The following is a 14,566-nucleotide window of genomic DNA, read 5'->3' on the forward strand; positions in this document are numbered from 1 at the left end:
GCACCCCCTTTATACTTCAGGGTACACTCACTGGCACCCCCTTTACACTTCAGGGTCAAAACTAGCACCCCCTTTAATCTTCAGGGTCAACACTGGCACCCCCTTTACACTTGCTCCTGCACCAGCTAGCTAGCTCCCGGATCCCTCTGACCTTCTCTGGAGTGGTCCCCTCTCTCTAGGCAGACCCCCAGGGGCAGTTTGTAGTACTCATGAACTGGGAATGCTTTCCTGAAACTCGACCCCTCTCAGCTCCACTGGCACACTGGATCCTCTCTGCAGCTCAGCTCAGCCCTCTGTCCCCTCAGGCAAGCCGCCTGGGAAACCCAATTTCTCTTGACAGGAGGAGAGACAGCTGTACTCTCCCTCCTGGGACTCTGTTTTCCGCCAAAGATGCTGCGTCATGTGCTCCCCTCAAACTTATACCCACTCCCAGAATGCTGTGCGGCAGAATCTGCCTTTCTGGGGTAGATACAAGCCTGGGTGTGCCATTGGCCGCGTTTCCTCCACTGCCCAATGAGAGCCCTCTCATTGAGCACAGTGGGGAGACTCCCCAGTCCCAGCAGCCACAACCTAACTGAAAACATGGCCCTGCTGTTAAGCAGACAAGGCCCACTATACTTTACCTAGTACCTACCTTGTAGGGTGCTACACTGATTTACTGTGAAAAGGAGTCTAGATGAGAAAAGGTAATATGAGAAGCTGTCTGCTGAACCAATAGTTTGTGGTAAATTGGCGCAAGTGGAAGTCTCAGTGTGGGTTGGTCCTGGGGACCATGAGGGGGGAGGTAGGGAAGGGGAAAAAAGCCAAGGGGGTCAGGGGATGGCTGTCCACTGTAGCGGCTGCCAGTGGGAGAGACAGAAGTGATCTCTGGGGGGAGACAAGAGGGAAAAAATGCAGCGCCTTCTAAGCGCAGCAACATATTTTAACCACTTGCCGACCGCCGCACGACTATTTACTGCGGCAGTCAGCCTCTCCTGGGCAAAGCGACATAGACCTACGTCGCTCGCCCACGAGCCTGTAGGGGGCAAACGCACGCCGCCGGTGGCGCGCTCTAACCCCTGCTCATTCCCTGCCTAGCCCGTGCGCGTGACCGCCGGCTCCGGTGTCCGCCGGCCACTCGCAATCTTCCACAGGAGAGGGAGAAAGACAGACGGCTGGTGTAAGCATCTGTTATTCTCCCTGAAGTAATGACAGAGGCTATGCGATCCTGCTATGTAGGATCGTATGTCTCTGTGATTACTTCACTAGCCACGCCCCCTAACAGTTAGAATCACGCCCCTAGGGACACAATTAACCCCTTGATCACCAATAAAGTTAACCCCTTCCCTGCCAGTGTCATTTTTACAGTAACAGTGCATATTTATAGCACTGATTACTGTAGTAATGTCACTGATACCCCCTAAAGGGTCAAAAATGTCAGTCAGGGGTCCGATCTGTCCGTCGCAATGTCGCAGTCCCGCAAAACAAAAATCGCAGATCGCCGTCATTACTAGTAAAAAAATAAAAAAATAAAAATGACATAAATCTTTCCCGTAGTTAGTAAACACAATAACTTTTGCGCAAACCAATCAAAATACGCTTATTGCAATTTATTTTACCAAAAATATGTAGCAGAAAACAAATTGGCCTAAAATGTTAAAAAATTTTGATTTTTACATTTTTTTTGAGAATTTCATATAAAAAATGTGAAAAAAATTGTTATTTTTTTTAAATTGTCGCTCTTTTTTTGTTTATAGCGCATAAAATAAAAATCGCACAGGTGATCAAATACCACCAAAAGAAAGCTCTGTTTGTGGGGAAAAAAAGGACATCAATTTAATTTGGGTACAGCGTTGCACGCAGTGCCGAATCGCAAAATAGGGCCTGGTCTTTGAGCAGCCAAATCCTCCGGGGCTAAAGTGGTTAATATGGTGTAAAGTAGTAATACACTCACATAGACAGGTGGGTTAAAGGCACATCGTAAAGAAATTGAGATTTCTCATCTGGGGCATCACTGGAGAGGCAGAGGTGTTCCTCCGTGTGCAGTGGGGCTCGGTGGAACCTAGCTGCATTCCACCAGCCAACGGGAGCCTACGGGCACCACCGAGGCTGCCTCACCGCACCCAGTCTCTGCGTTTTTTCCCTCTTGTCTGCTGAACCAAGAATACTATTTACCCAAAAATGTGTTCAGTGTAAAAAAAAAATTGTTAATCACAAGGCTGGCTGTATAGAGTTACACATTATTTTGCAGGTAAAGGCATAAACATAAGTATTTCAACTGTGCATTTAGCAGTTTGCCTGGCGTTTCATACCCTACTCATCTTTTCTGTCTTTATTTCTAAGAATTCGGAAGCCACTCTCTGATCCTAATGTTTCTTACACAAAAGTTTTAATTCAGTACTGCTAAACCACAAATTACATTTTAGATTTAAAAGAGTTTAGGTTGAACTGTGGCAAAAGTTAACCTCAAGATTGCAGATAACAATAGGACCATAATGTGTATATTGTTTAGTATCTCCTTATAGCAAACTGTTCCTGTCATTTCAGGAGTTCAATGACACCGATGGAAGGGTTCATATAGAACTTAGAACAGAATTAAGCAGTTTTGTAATTGAAAGCGCAGAGCGGTCCGATGAAAGCTCATACAACATTGTAGTAACCAATCCAGTTGGTGAAGATAAGGCCACCTTGATTGTCAAAGTTGTTGGTAAGAAGATCATGCTCTGGTCCATCTCCATAAACCATTTTACATGCTACTTAATGCTAATTGCACTTTTAACCTGGATTTTTCTTATCTTTAAGATGTCCCAGACCCACCAGAGAATGTTCGCATCACCAGTGTCGGTGAGGACTGGGCTAGTGTTATTTGGGACCCACCAAAATATGATGGCGGAAAGGAAGTGACAGGTGAGCAAAACAATCAGCCTTACTAGTTTTATGTCTAAAATATATAAAGAAAGGGAATTTAAAAAAATCCAAGCAAAATGTAGTTATATAAATAAAGAATGAGAAGCTATTTTTTGCATCTTTTTTGTTGGGCAATTCATTTGAATGAAAATTATTTGTAAAATGCTTGGACCAATAGGAAGAAATAAAATCACTTTTCAGACAATATTGTGAGTTATGTACAACAAACTTTCCAACAGACATAGTAAAGTCCCATCAAGCAGTAGGATTGGGCCTGAAGTTCTCCAAAACTAGGCTAAGAAAAAATAGAAGACACAATCAGGGGTTATCAAAACAGCCCTAAAGACATTATTCTTGTGGTAGTTCCCTCTAGAACTACCTGCGCCTAATTCAGGAAAGCATTTGCACCAGTATTCAATCATAACATTGCTGGCACGTGCAGCCAGCATAGAGAGGTACGCCAGAGCTGTTATCCCCTGCCTTATTTGGCTGTCCACCAGGAGATTCTCCAGCCAAAAGCTAAATGAAACAAAAGGGCCAGGGATACAGTTGATGTCATTATACAAATATGAGCAGATTACTTGTAACTGAGGGGGCAGAGCCTGGTGTAGAACTGAGAGGTTAGTTCCCCATCAGGTCAGCTTCACTTCTGATTGACAGCGCACAGCAGAAGGCAGATTCGGGAACCTGCTATTGGACTGAATAGCGGCTAAGGATTAACCTATTCCCATGTACTGTCACTCAAAGGTGAAGTGGACCTGATGGGGAAATAGTCTCTCCGTTCTACTTCAGGATTGCCCACCACTAGAATAAAACTCCTTGGGCTGGCACCTATCAGTGTGATAGGCACAGTGGCCAGGGTGATAGGGAGGCAGTGCCCTGAGGAAGGCATGTCCAATGTGAACACTCATTCTTAGCGCAGACACTGGCAAATTCATTTACCTGTCTGTGAAATAGTGAAGTATTGTCAGGTCAGTCATTTCAAACTATAGAATAAAAATACCTATTTAGATTGATTTACTGACACTGAGGCAACATATCAAGCAAATGAGGAGGATTTCTGCTTTCAAGTAGATTTATTTCTTAGTAGTAGTATCCAACTTCAAAAAGGTGTCTCATGGATCAAAAAATTATCTTTGAAATCAAGGTAATCTATTGTGTTGAAATATTGTAAGAACAGAGTCGTTTGCGTATGCCTCGTACACACATTCAGATAATCGGACGACTTATCGTTTGCATTTTGTTGCATGATACTAATATCAAATTCAACAATGCATATAAACGTAGGATTTTTTTCGTACGATTCTGGAAAAGCTTCCTTGTTGCTTAGCTACGTATCAGATAGTGCAAAACAAAAACAATGGCAGCCAGGCTTTTTCCGTGCTACTAACGATCAGATTATCGTGCGATCAAGTCGAAAACGATTATTTTCGTACGATTATCTGAACGTGTGTAAGAGGCATTAGTTCCAGACAAAGGTAAACATGTCTTCCAAGTTTGGTAAAGAAAAACTGTTTAAATCTATAGGATTTATTCCATTATTCCATTAAAAAACCTGTAGACAGATGCCAACATGGTGGTTGGTTTATAAATGCAACACTTTTGTTTTTGCCCCCATTTTTCGTGAGCTGAACTCAAAGATCTAAGACTTTTTCTATGTACACAAAAGGCCTAATTCTCTCAGATATTGTTCACAAATCTGTGTAAATCTGTGTTAGTGAGCACTTCTCCTTTGCTGAGATAATCCCTCCCCCTCACAGGTGTGACATATCAAGATGCTGATTGGACAGCATGATTATTGCACAGCTGTGCCTTAGGCTGCCCACAATAAAAGGCACAATGCCACAGATGTGGGAAGTTTTGAGGGAGCGTGCAATTGGCTGACTGCAGGAATGTCCACCAGATCTGTTGCCCGTGAATTGAATGTTCATTTCTCTACCATAAGCCATCTCCAAAGGGATTTCAGAAAATTTGGTAGTACATCCAACCGGCCTCACAACCGCAGACCACGTGTAACCACACCAGCCCAGGACCTCCACATCCAGCATCTTCACCTCCAAGATCATCTGAGACCAGCCACCCTGCTGCAACAATCGGTTTGCATAACCAAAGAATTTCTGCACAAACTGTCAGAAACTGTCTCAGGGAAGCTCTTCTGCATGCTTGTCGGCCTCATCGGGGTCTCCTCCTGACTGCAGTTCATCGTCGTTACCGACTTGAGAGGGCAAATGCTCACATTCAATGGCGTTTGGCACTTTGGAGAGGTGTTCTCTTCATGGATGAATCCAGGTTTTCTTAGATCTTTGAGTTCAGCTCATGAAAAATGGGGGCAAAAACAAGTGTTACATTTATAATTTTGTTTGCAACACTTTTGTTTTTGCCCCCATTTTTCATGAGCTGAACTCAAAGATCTAAGACTTTTTCAATGCACACAAAAGGCCTATTTCTCTCAAATATTGTTCACAAATCTGACTCAATCTGTATTAGTGAGCACTTCTCCTTTGCAGAGATAATCCATCCACCTCACAGGGGTGGCATATCAAGATGCTGATTAGACAGCATGATTATTGCACAGGCGTGCCTTAGGCTGGCCACAATAAAAGGCCACTCGAAAATGTGCAGTTTTATCACACAGCACAATGCCACAAATGTCGCAAGTTTTGAGGGAGAGTGCAAATGGCATGCTGACTGCAGGAATGTCCACCAGAGCTGTTGCCCATGAATTGAATGTTCATTTCTCTACTATAAGCCATCTCCAAAGGTGTTTCAGAGAATCTGGCAGTACATTCAACCGGCCTCACAATCGCAGACCACGTGTAACCACACCAGCCGAGGACCTCCACAACCAACATCTTCACCCCCAAGATTGTCTGAGACCAGCCACCCGGACAGCTGCTGCAAAAATCGGTTTGCATAACCTAAGAATTTCTGCACAAACTGTCAGAAAACGTCTCAGGGAAGCTCATCTACATGCTCGCCGTCCTCTTCAGAGTCTCGACCTGACTGCACTTCGTTATCGTAACCGACTTGAGTGGACAAATGCTCACCTTGAATGCCATCTGCCACTTTGGAGAGGTGTTCTCTTCACAGATTAATCCCGGTTTTCTTAGACCTTTGAGTTCAGCTCATGAAAAATGGGGGCAACAACAAGTATTGCATTTATAATTTTGTTCAGTATAGTTAGAGAGCATGGGCTGCCTAGGTAGGAAATAGTTAACACTGGGTCTGACAGTTTCCCAGGATTTTTGGGTTCTGCCCTCCATCATGTTTGGCATTTGAATTAGGGGGAAGACCGGGCTCAGAGACAGCGGACCACATGGGAAAGAGGAGAAGGTCCAGCCTAGGGAAAGATGTAAACCAGAGTAACCCTCCTTCACCACTACCCTAAGGGAACCTACTTGAAGGGTCATTAACAGACCTCTCCCTGCAAAGGTATGCCTGGGCAGCTGAGAAAAAGCTAGTTAGGGACTTGTATGTTCATGGATTGTACTGTTTCAGATTTTAAGAAAAACGTAACTGTTAACTGTTCTTGAGCCTGGTCTGAAGTTATTCAAAGGGATGCATGGTGGTACATGGCATATCAGATGAACAGGGCCTGTAAAGCACACACACACAGGGTAGGGGAGGAAGGCCACCACAAAGGGCTAACTCAGCAAGAAGGTTAGAGTAGGAGAACAACTGCCTCGGGTAACCATGTACTAGTGAAAGCAACAGCAGCCAGCCAGCGAAGAGTGGTACCAGGCTTTGGTGACACGTCCTACGATAGCGAGGGGGGTCGGTATGCTACCTCCCTTCCTAGCAGTTGGTTCTCCAAAAAGTAGCTGGGACCAAACCCACAGTATGGAGACCCCATGTATCTAAATGTAAGGTATGGGAGAGAGAAGGAATTGATTATGTGTACACATGAGGTCCACACTAGTGCATGGCAGGACTCCATTCTGCCACTGGGAGTGAGGTGGAAGAGGTATACTGGACTGGTGGAGAGGCCATGGCTCAGCGTTGACTTTCATATGATTGTGGCCTTGATTAGCTCATCATGGCCTGATGAGTGCGTGCACAGGAGAAGAGGTGCCGATCGCATGTGGGGCAAGTAGTTCTCACCCCGCCCACAAGCATGTCTGGTGTGTCCCCAATTTAGTTTTTCTCCTGTCCAACTAGAAGGTCAGTGCCACTCCTTCAAGCATGGTCAGTTAAGTTATTAAAGATGCTACTTGCGATAATCAAACCATTAATGACTCCCTAACAAGCTCTCCTGGCTTTCAGAGTTTGTTGTTACAAGCAGAGATTTTTGTTTTTGTCTAGAAATCTCCAGAGTAGTAGGGACCAATCCTATCATTTTTTGTGTAGAAAAGGATCAAAGCACTGCATGTGGTCACAGAGCATCAGCAATCCCTTTGAGAGCAATCCAATATCTCCTCACCTGTTGTTTTATGGGAGATTTCTACCCATCTATGATCAGCCTTGCATAAGTGTGTAATAGCTAAATCATGAAAATAACTTTTACTGAGATTTTTAGGAGAAATAGTAATTGCATGGGGCATGGCACTATAAAGGATTGCTTGTAACTTTTATATTAAATGGGGTTTTCATATTTTTTTGTGTCTTTAGGCTACCTTATTGAAAGGAAAAAGAAGGGCAGCCAAAGGTGGATGAAGATGAATTTTGAAGTCTACACTGAAACTTCATATCAATCAATAAAGATGATTGAAGGCATCATGTATGAAATTCGAGTCTTTGCAGTCAATATCATTGGCATTTCCCAACATGCTAACACTTCCAAGCCATTCATGCCAATTGGTAAGTGATTAAGTGTATTTTCTTCAATAAACTGTTGACTAAAAGAATTAAAAAATGAATACAATAAAGAGCTGATTTCACATAAATGTTTGGACTGTATTCTGCTAACATTCTGTAACTGGCAATATTGTTACAGGAAAATGGTACTGAAACATAGAAAAAGGGAGTTGAAGATGAATTCTTGCAAAAAATATTTAAACTTTCAGTTCATCTCCCAGGGGACCAATGCATATAGCACTTGGTCCCATTCTCTTCAGTAGCCCAATTTGGATTGAAAGCACCTCTTTTATTGGTCATAGCTTCACACCATTCTGAATCCCAATTTATGGGCATTCTTGTGCAGAGAAGCACAGCCAGCCCTCCCTCTTCAAGCTGACTGTTCTTTTACTGTTTTGAATGAACAATTAGTGCTGCATTGGCAATACTGATTATGCATACATAACATCATAAGACCACTTTGTGATCTATCTGTGGAATGCGTGTAAACATAGGCCAGCCATAGACGGTTAAAATCTTGGATGGTTCAGCAGGAACCGGACAAGATTCGAACTGTATATAAGCAGGCTGAATGTACCAAGTTGATTGAGCGATCAACTTGGGTACAACCAGCCTGTTGGATTTTACTTTAGATTACTGCTTACGGCTGCTATAGCCACTAGCAAAAATCACTGTCTTCTCCAGGCGGGGACAGCTTCCCCTGCTCCCCCGCCAGGAGAATATAATGTTTTGGCAGGAGGGATTCCACTGTCAGTGCTGTCTGTGTTGATGGGGGAATCGTGCAAATTTCTTTCATGCAACCCGTTGTTGCAGGAACAAAATTTGCACTGTCTATAGCCTGCGATACACAGCCCTGGCAGATGAATCACACAGTGCCACTGAGGCAAAAACAGATGCTTCAGGGGAGATAAGTGTTATAAATCAGTATTGTTCAACTGTATGGTCCTGGTTTCCCAATTCATTGGCTGTAGGTTCTTGTGTGATCTATAGAAACCTTCTGCATTTCCCTCATACATCATGTGTCTGGCTCATATAAGCCCAAGATAAATAGCTAAGAATGCAATTAAAACATTAACAATATTTGTTTATCAGCTCCTACTAGCATACCTCTACATTTGACGGTTGAAGATGTCACTGACACCACCTGCACATTGAAATGGAGGCCACCAGATCGTATTGGAGCTGGAGGAATTGATGGTTACCTAATTGAATACCGTAAAGAAGGATGTAAGTTCACAGAGATTTAAAACTTGAGCAGTCAGATTGTCACACATCATTAGCAAGAGCACCCAGTATACTGTATTTGGAATCAAGTTTTATTCCTATATTTTTTTCTATATTAATATTTAATTAGTCATATCATTTTTTTTATTCAGATATTCTTGTTTCTTTTAAATAAAACACTAGTACCACTATTGTGGAATTTTGTTCCCCAATCTGAATAAAGTGAGAATCCTGACAGAAGTTTACAATAACCAATTTTTCAATTGACAGTCAGCAAGGTTATTTTGCTAAAAGGTGGACAGAAATGCAGGAAGGAAATTCAGTCAGCAATGAAATGATGTTATTTCAATCTGCTTTATTCTAATTTTACTCCTCCACCTAACGTGCATTTGCATTCCCTGGATATTTCAGTTTCTAAATAAATTATATAATAACATATGTCAAAGTAAAATATTACATATCTGCAATACATTCACATTCCCCAAAGTTTTATTCCTTTAAACACGCTGCTGGTACAGAAAAATACCTTCTTCTTTGACAACACAGCGCTGAATTCCTTAGCACATGGTGTCAGCCCCCGTACGTCAGTTCTGATTGGTTACGCAGATTTCTCATCTCTAAATTTCCCACTTGTAAAAAGGCAGAGAGCAAAGGATAGTAATAAATAAATTATCAACGGAAAATTATTGAAAGATGGAAATGTTATGAAAATGTTGGAGTTGCTGCCACCCCGGCTTCTCCCCCAAAGGGTTAGTCTAGATGTGTAAGTGAGTATGTGGGGTAGGCGCTACGACCTCAAATTAGTCAATAATTCAATCAATAATAATGTGTTTCAATATAAAAATATATGCATCATATCCATAAACATAAAAATCCCAAAGTGAATACAAAGTGACCAGTGCAATGTGAATATATATCTTCCACCTAAAAGTGCTGAGAAATATTTGAAAGTGCTGAAAGATGTTGGATAAACAATTACCGTGTTGTAACACTATACTGTATATATATTCTATATGGTAATTCATCCAGTGTTAGTCCAAATGAGTGGTTGTGTAAGCATATAAAGTGCCAAGTGTATAAATAATCAAATAAATAATCAAAAAGATCCACTGATAAATAAATAATAATAAATAGTAAATAATAAATAGTGACAGTGCCAATTGTTGAATGTCCACAATCCACAATATCAAGTATATAAACGTGCCAGTGATCTTGTTTAAATGCAGACAATTAGACAAATGAATATAAGTGATCCATGCTTCTCTGTGCTCCTTAGTGCATAGAAGGCTGTGCAGTGTAATGCACTCACCACATATCCGTCCCCCTAAGGGGGTATCAGGCCTTTTTTGCAGTAAGGTATCTCTGGCTCCTCCGTGCGTTTCTTGCCAGGCTCACATGAAAAGATAATTCAAATAGCCCATAGGGTAGGAGTATAAAATATGTATTTAGACAAAAGCAATATCCACTCACAGTTAAAAAAGCACTGTTCGGTATCGTGGCGTCCCTGACGGATGTCCAGGTCCCGTGCATTCCACGTTTCGTAGCCAAACAACTGGAAGTGACGCAATGACGCTCAAGTCCCACTTTGTACTGGTTACTTTGTAGTCACTTTGGGAATTTTATGTTTATGGATATGATGCATATCTTTATATTTAGAAACGCACTATTATTGATTGAATTATTGAGTAATTTTAGGGAGTAGCGCCTACCCCACATACTTACACATTGAGCAAAGGATGTTTTAGCTCACAAGATTTCTAGCAAAATCAACAGGTATTTTTGAAAGGAGAAGTATAGCCAAAGCTCGATTGGCTGTACCTTTCCTGTGGATCAAAGAAGTGAAGTTTGTTCTGCACTCCTTAGATCCATTTTTAGCTGAAGCCCGCAGTTGGCTGACATCACCGAGTCAGTCCAGGATGGGGCAAGATCACGACAATATGGTCGGGATCTGCCAACAACCCTGAATCGGCACCTGTCTCAGCCTCTGAGCGAGCCACCTCCTCCACAGTGAGTGTTGGGGGCAGAGCAGAGAGCAGTAACTGACAGTCACCGGCTCTCTGCTCACATAGAACTGAAATGAGTAATCAGCGGCCTTTGATCACTCGGTTCTCAGTTTTCGAGCCAGTGGAGGACAGATGCATCATCTACTAATGCTGTATCCACCTAGGTAAGTATGATTCTTGAAAACAAAAATACTGAACTTCTCTTTTAAATTTATAGAACAGATAAAACACTTTCAATGGTCTATTTAGCAGACCAAAAAGAATCAAATAAGATAAGTTCATTGTTAGGGTTTACATAACTTCATCCCTTATCATGTAGTGTGTTTCTAATTTATTTGTTTAACAGAATGAATCTGATGCCAGTTTTTCCTGTAGATAAACTAGAGGAATTGCTGAACATCTTTGTGGAGATTAATTAAAGAGATTGATAAATCCATGTGACAACATAGTTTTAAAAATAATCCATCAAGAGCTGTATATATATATATATATATATATATATATATATATATATATATATATATATATATATATATATATATATATATATATTATTTATTTATTTATTTATTTATTTATTTATTTATTTTGAGTAACAATGAAAAAAAAAGAAGGCGCAGAGTGAAGAAAAGTTACGTAGGACCGAAAACTGTGAGAGATCAAAGCTCCCTAATGATGATTTTGGAGCATGCGCAGATGGAGTGGCAACGAAGGACACTGGGGATTGCAGGCAATATCGTTGCCACTCCGCATTGGGGACTCTATGGAGCTGGTAGGATCACCAAGTAATTGGAAATGAACAATATATTTTAGTAAATAGCAATAATAGGCATACATTACCATTTGGCAACTTTCATTATTTAGGCATTATGACACCTTATAGTTAATATAGTATGATTTTAATTGAATAGTTGCATTGGTCCAGCTTGGACCAATGTAAGTATGCATATCTCATACGCTGTGTAAGCTGCAAATCACTCTAGTAGTCAGCACTACCACAGGGATAGCAGTGATCTTCCAGATCTTGCGCCAAACAGCTTCCCTTCTGCATAATAACCACAGGGGGTCGTCTGCTTGGCACTGTCACCATACACAGAATGCCTTGTATTTTTTTTTTTTCATTAATACAAGTTATTCTCTAAATGGACATGGTGGGGAGGTGGGGCAGCGATGTTACAATTTCCACCTCATCCAATATTAGGAATTTATTGAAAAAAACCACAAGATTTTCTGTGAATGCTGGTACTGCCAAGCAAGCAACCCCCTGTGGTTACTATTGAGAAGAGAAGCCACTCAAGCCAGGACCCAGAATATTGCTGCTTCACTGTTCTAGTACTGAATACTACAGTGATTTGCAGCTTCCACAGTGATCACTCAGGTATGAGATGTGCATACTTACTTTGGTCAAAGCTGGACCAGTATAACTATGCAAAAAAAAAAAATAAATTATACCTATAGTTCAGTATTATGTTTACACCATTAAAGAAACTTCTATTAGAAACTGCCACGCAAGGGTTTAATCATTGATGACACTGTACACTGTATCTCTGTGTGTATTTTTACAGCTACTGAATGGATAACTTCCAACCAAGAGCTGGTAGAAAGATGCGGATTCACTGTGAAGGATCTTCCAACTGGAGAAAAGGTTGAATTCCGTGTGATTGCAGTGAACATTGCTGGGAAGAGTGAACCAGCTTTAATGAATCAGTCTGTCACTATTCGGGAGATTGTGCGTAAGTCTCACAAACAAATCAGACCTCATTTTCTTTTTATTATAACGGTTACCAGTACATCGGAAAGGGGTGTTTGAGAATGATGTTTTTTACAGATATAGATTTGAAAATAATGAATACTCGTTCCAGCTCATGTGCTGAGTTGGGTTTTGAGGATCACAGGGTCAAAAGAAGGTCTCCCACAAACCCAATGTAAATAGTGGGCAATCAGAATACTCCTTTTAATTTTTCCTGTTAATGAAAGGTAAAACCTAATTAGATGATACTATGTTCTCTCAATGGGCTTTTTATCTCCTATTTTCATGAACCATCTCAGTGCCCTTCATAAAGAGAAAATGCTTCTCAAAGAAAGTCGTAACTCTCCATTCTTCCGTTGCAACATAGAAGTTTTATTGAAATTCCCAGGCCAAAACTTCAGGTTCACTGAGAGTGAACTTACTGCCCATGGAACACACATTGATACATTTGTTCTATATTAGTTACTTGCAGTAAAGCTGAAGGATCAGCTCGACTGCTTTGGAATTTGTATATGTAAATGAGGTTCCGAGAATGGCTGCTTTTTTGGACAGAGGTCTCACATTTCTTTTAATGGCATGCTTCCTTTTATATACAGTAATTGCATGAAAAGTTTTCTAATCATTTATACTTTATTTTGATTTAACAGAACAACCAAAGATTCGCTTACCTCGCCATCTCAGACAGACATATATCAGAAAAGTTGGGGAGCAAGTGAATCTAGTTATTCCGTTCCAGGTAATTGCATGATGCGAGTAAAGTAAATGGGTGAAAAGGGACACTTTATTTTAATGTGACAGTTTTATCAGTTCTATATCAATTAAATTTACAGGGAAAACCAAGGCCAAAAGTTACATGGTCAAAAGAAGGACAGCCCTTGGACCCAAAACAAGTCAGTGTAAGAACTAGTGAAATAGACACTATCTTGTTTATTCGATCTGCTGAACGAAGTCACTCTGGAAAATATAGTCTCACTGTGCAGATCGAAAACATGCAAGACACCGCAGTAATAAACATTCGTGTTGTAGGTAAGTGTGTGAGAAAAGGGATGATGATGATGATTGCCAACTACCTATTAAAGTGTTGCATATAATATCTTTACATATAGTTATACATAAAATCGACAGGTTTGGCTGTGACAAAATTTCTTTAAAAATTGGGATTTTTCTGCAAAATATCACTTTTGCAGCAACATTTTTTTGAGTCAAAGGAAAAAGTTTAAGTTACATTTATTGGAGGTGTTGAAAGGTTACAATGAACCTTAACCACTTTACCACCGGAGGATTTTCCTGCTTTATGTCCAGGCCACTTTTTGCAACTTGCACTGCACGAATTTAAGTGACAATTGCGTGGTCATGCAACGCCGTACCCAAACAAAATTTACGCCCTTTTTTCCCCCCCAAACAGAGCTTCCTTTTGGTGGTATTTGATCACCTCTGCACTTTTCATTTTTTGCGATATTAATAAAAAAAGCGAAAATTTTGCGAAAAAATTGACATTTTCTACTTTGACAGTTAAAAAATATCCAATATATTCAATTTTTGTCATATATTTAGGCCAAAAATGTATTTAGCTACATGTCTTTGACAAAAAAATCCTCAATGAGCGTATTTTTAACCGCTTTAAGACCGGAAGATTTTAACCCATTCCTGACCAGGCTATATTTTGTGATTCGGCACTGCATTACTTTAACGGACAATTGCGCGGTCGTGCAATGCTGTACCCAAATTAAATTTATGTCCTTATTTTCCCCACAAATAGAGCTTTCTTTTGGTGGTATTTGATCACCTGTGTGATTTTAAATTTTTGAAAAAAGAGCGACAATTTTGAAAAAAAAACAATATTTTTTACATTCTGATTTATAACATTCCCTAAAAAAAATTTAAAAATCAAACTTCTTTAACATTTTAG

At 40.7% G+C, this 14,566-nt stretch overlaps 1 protein-coding gene across 1 annotated transcript in view; it reads left to right on the forward strand.

The window, feature by feature from the left end:
- LOC309568083 (myosin-binding protein C, fast-type-like) overlaps nt 1-14,566 on the forward strand; it is a 184,826-nt gene that overhangs the window by 140,373 nt on the left and 29,887 nt on the right. Inside the window, exons 18-24 of the mRNA XM_082273656.1 lie at nt 2,527-2,686; nt 2,782-2,886; nt 7,495-7,683; nt 8,773-8,907; nt 12,473-12,640; nt 13,305-13,393; nt 13,488-13,683. Coding sequence (XP_082129782.1) covers nt 2,527-2,686; nt 2,782-2,886; nt 7,495-7,683; nt 8,773-8,907; nt 12,473-12,640; nt 13,305-13,393; nt 13,488-13,683 — 1,042 coding nt within the window. The remainder of the gene's footprint in view (nt 1-2,526; nt 2,687-2,781; nt 2,887-7,494; nt 7,684-8,772; nt 8,908-12,472; nt 12,641-13,304; nt 13,394-13,487; nt 13,684-14,566) is intronic.

This window comes from Pelophylax lessonae, assembly GCF_965119305.1.
Source record: "Pelophylax lessonae genome assembly, chromosome: 12".
Classification (NCBI taxonomy): domain Eukaryota; kingdom Metazoa; phylum Chordata; class Amphibia; order Anura; family Ranidae; genus Pelophylax; species Pelophylax lessonae.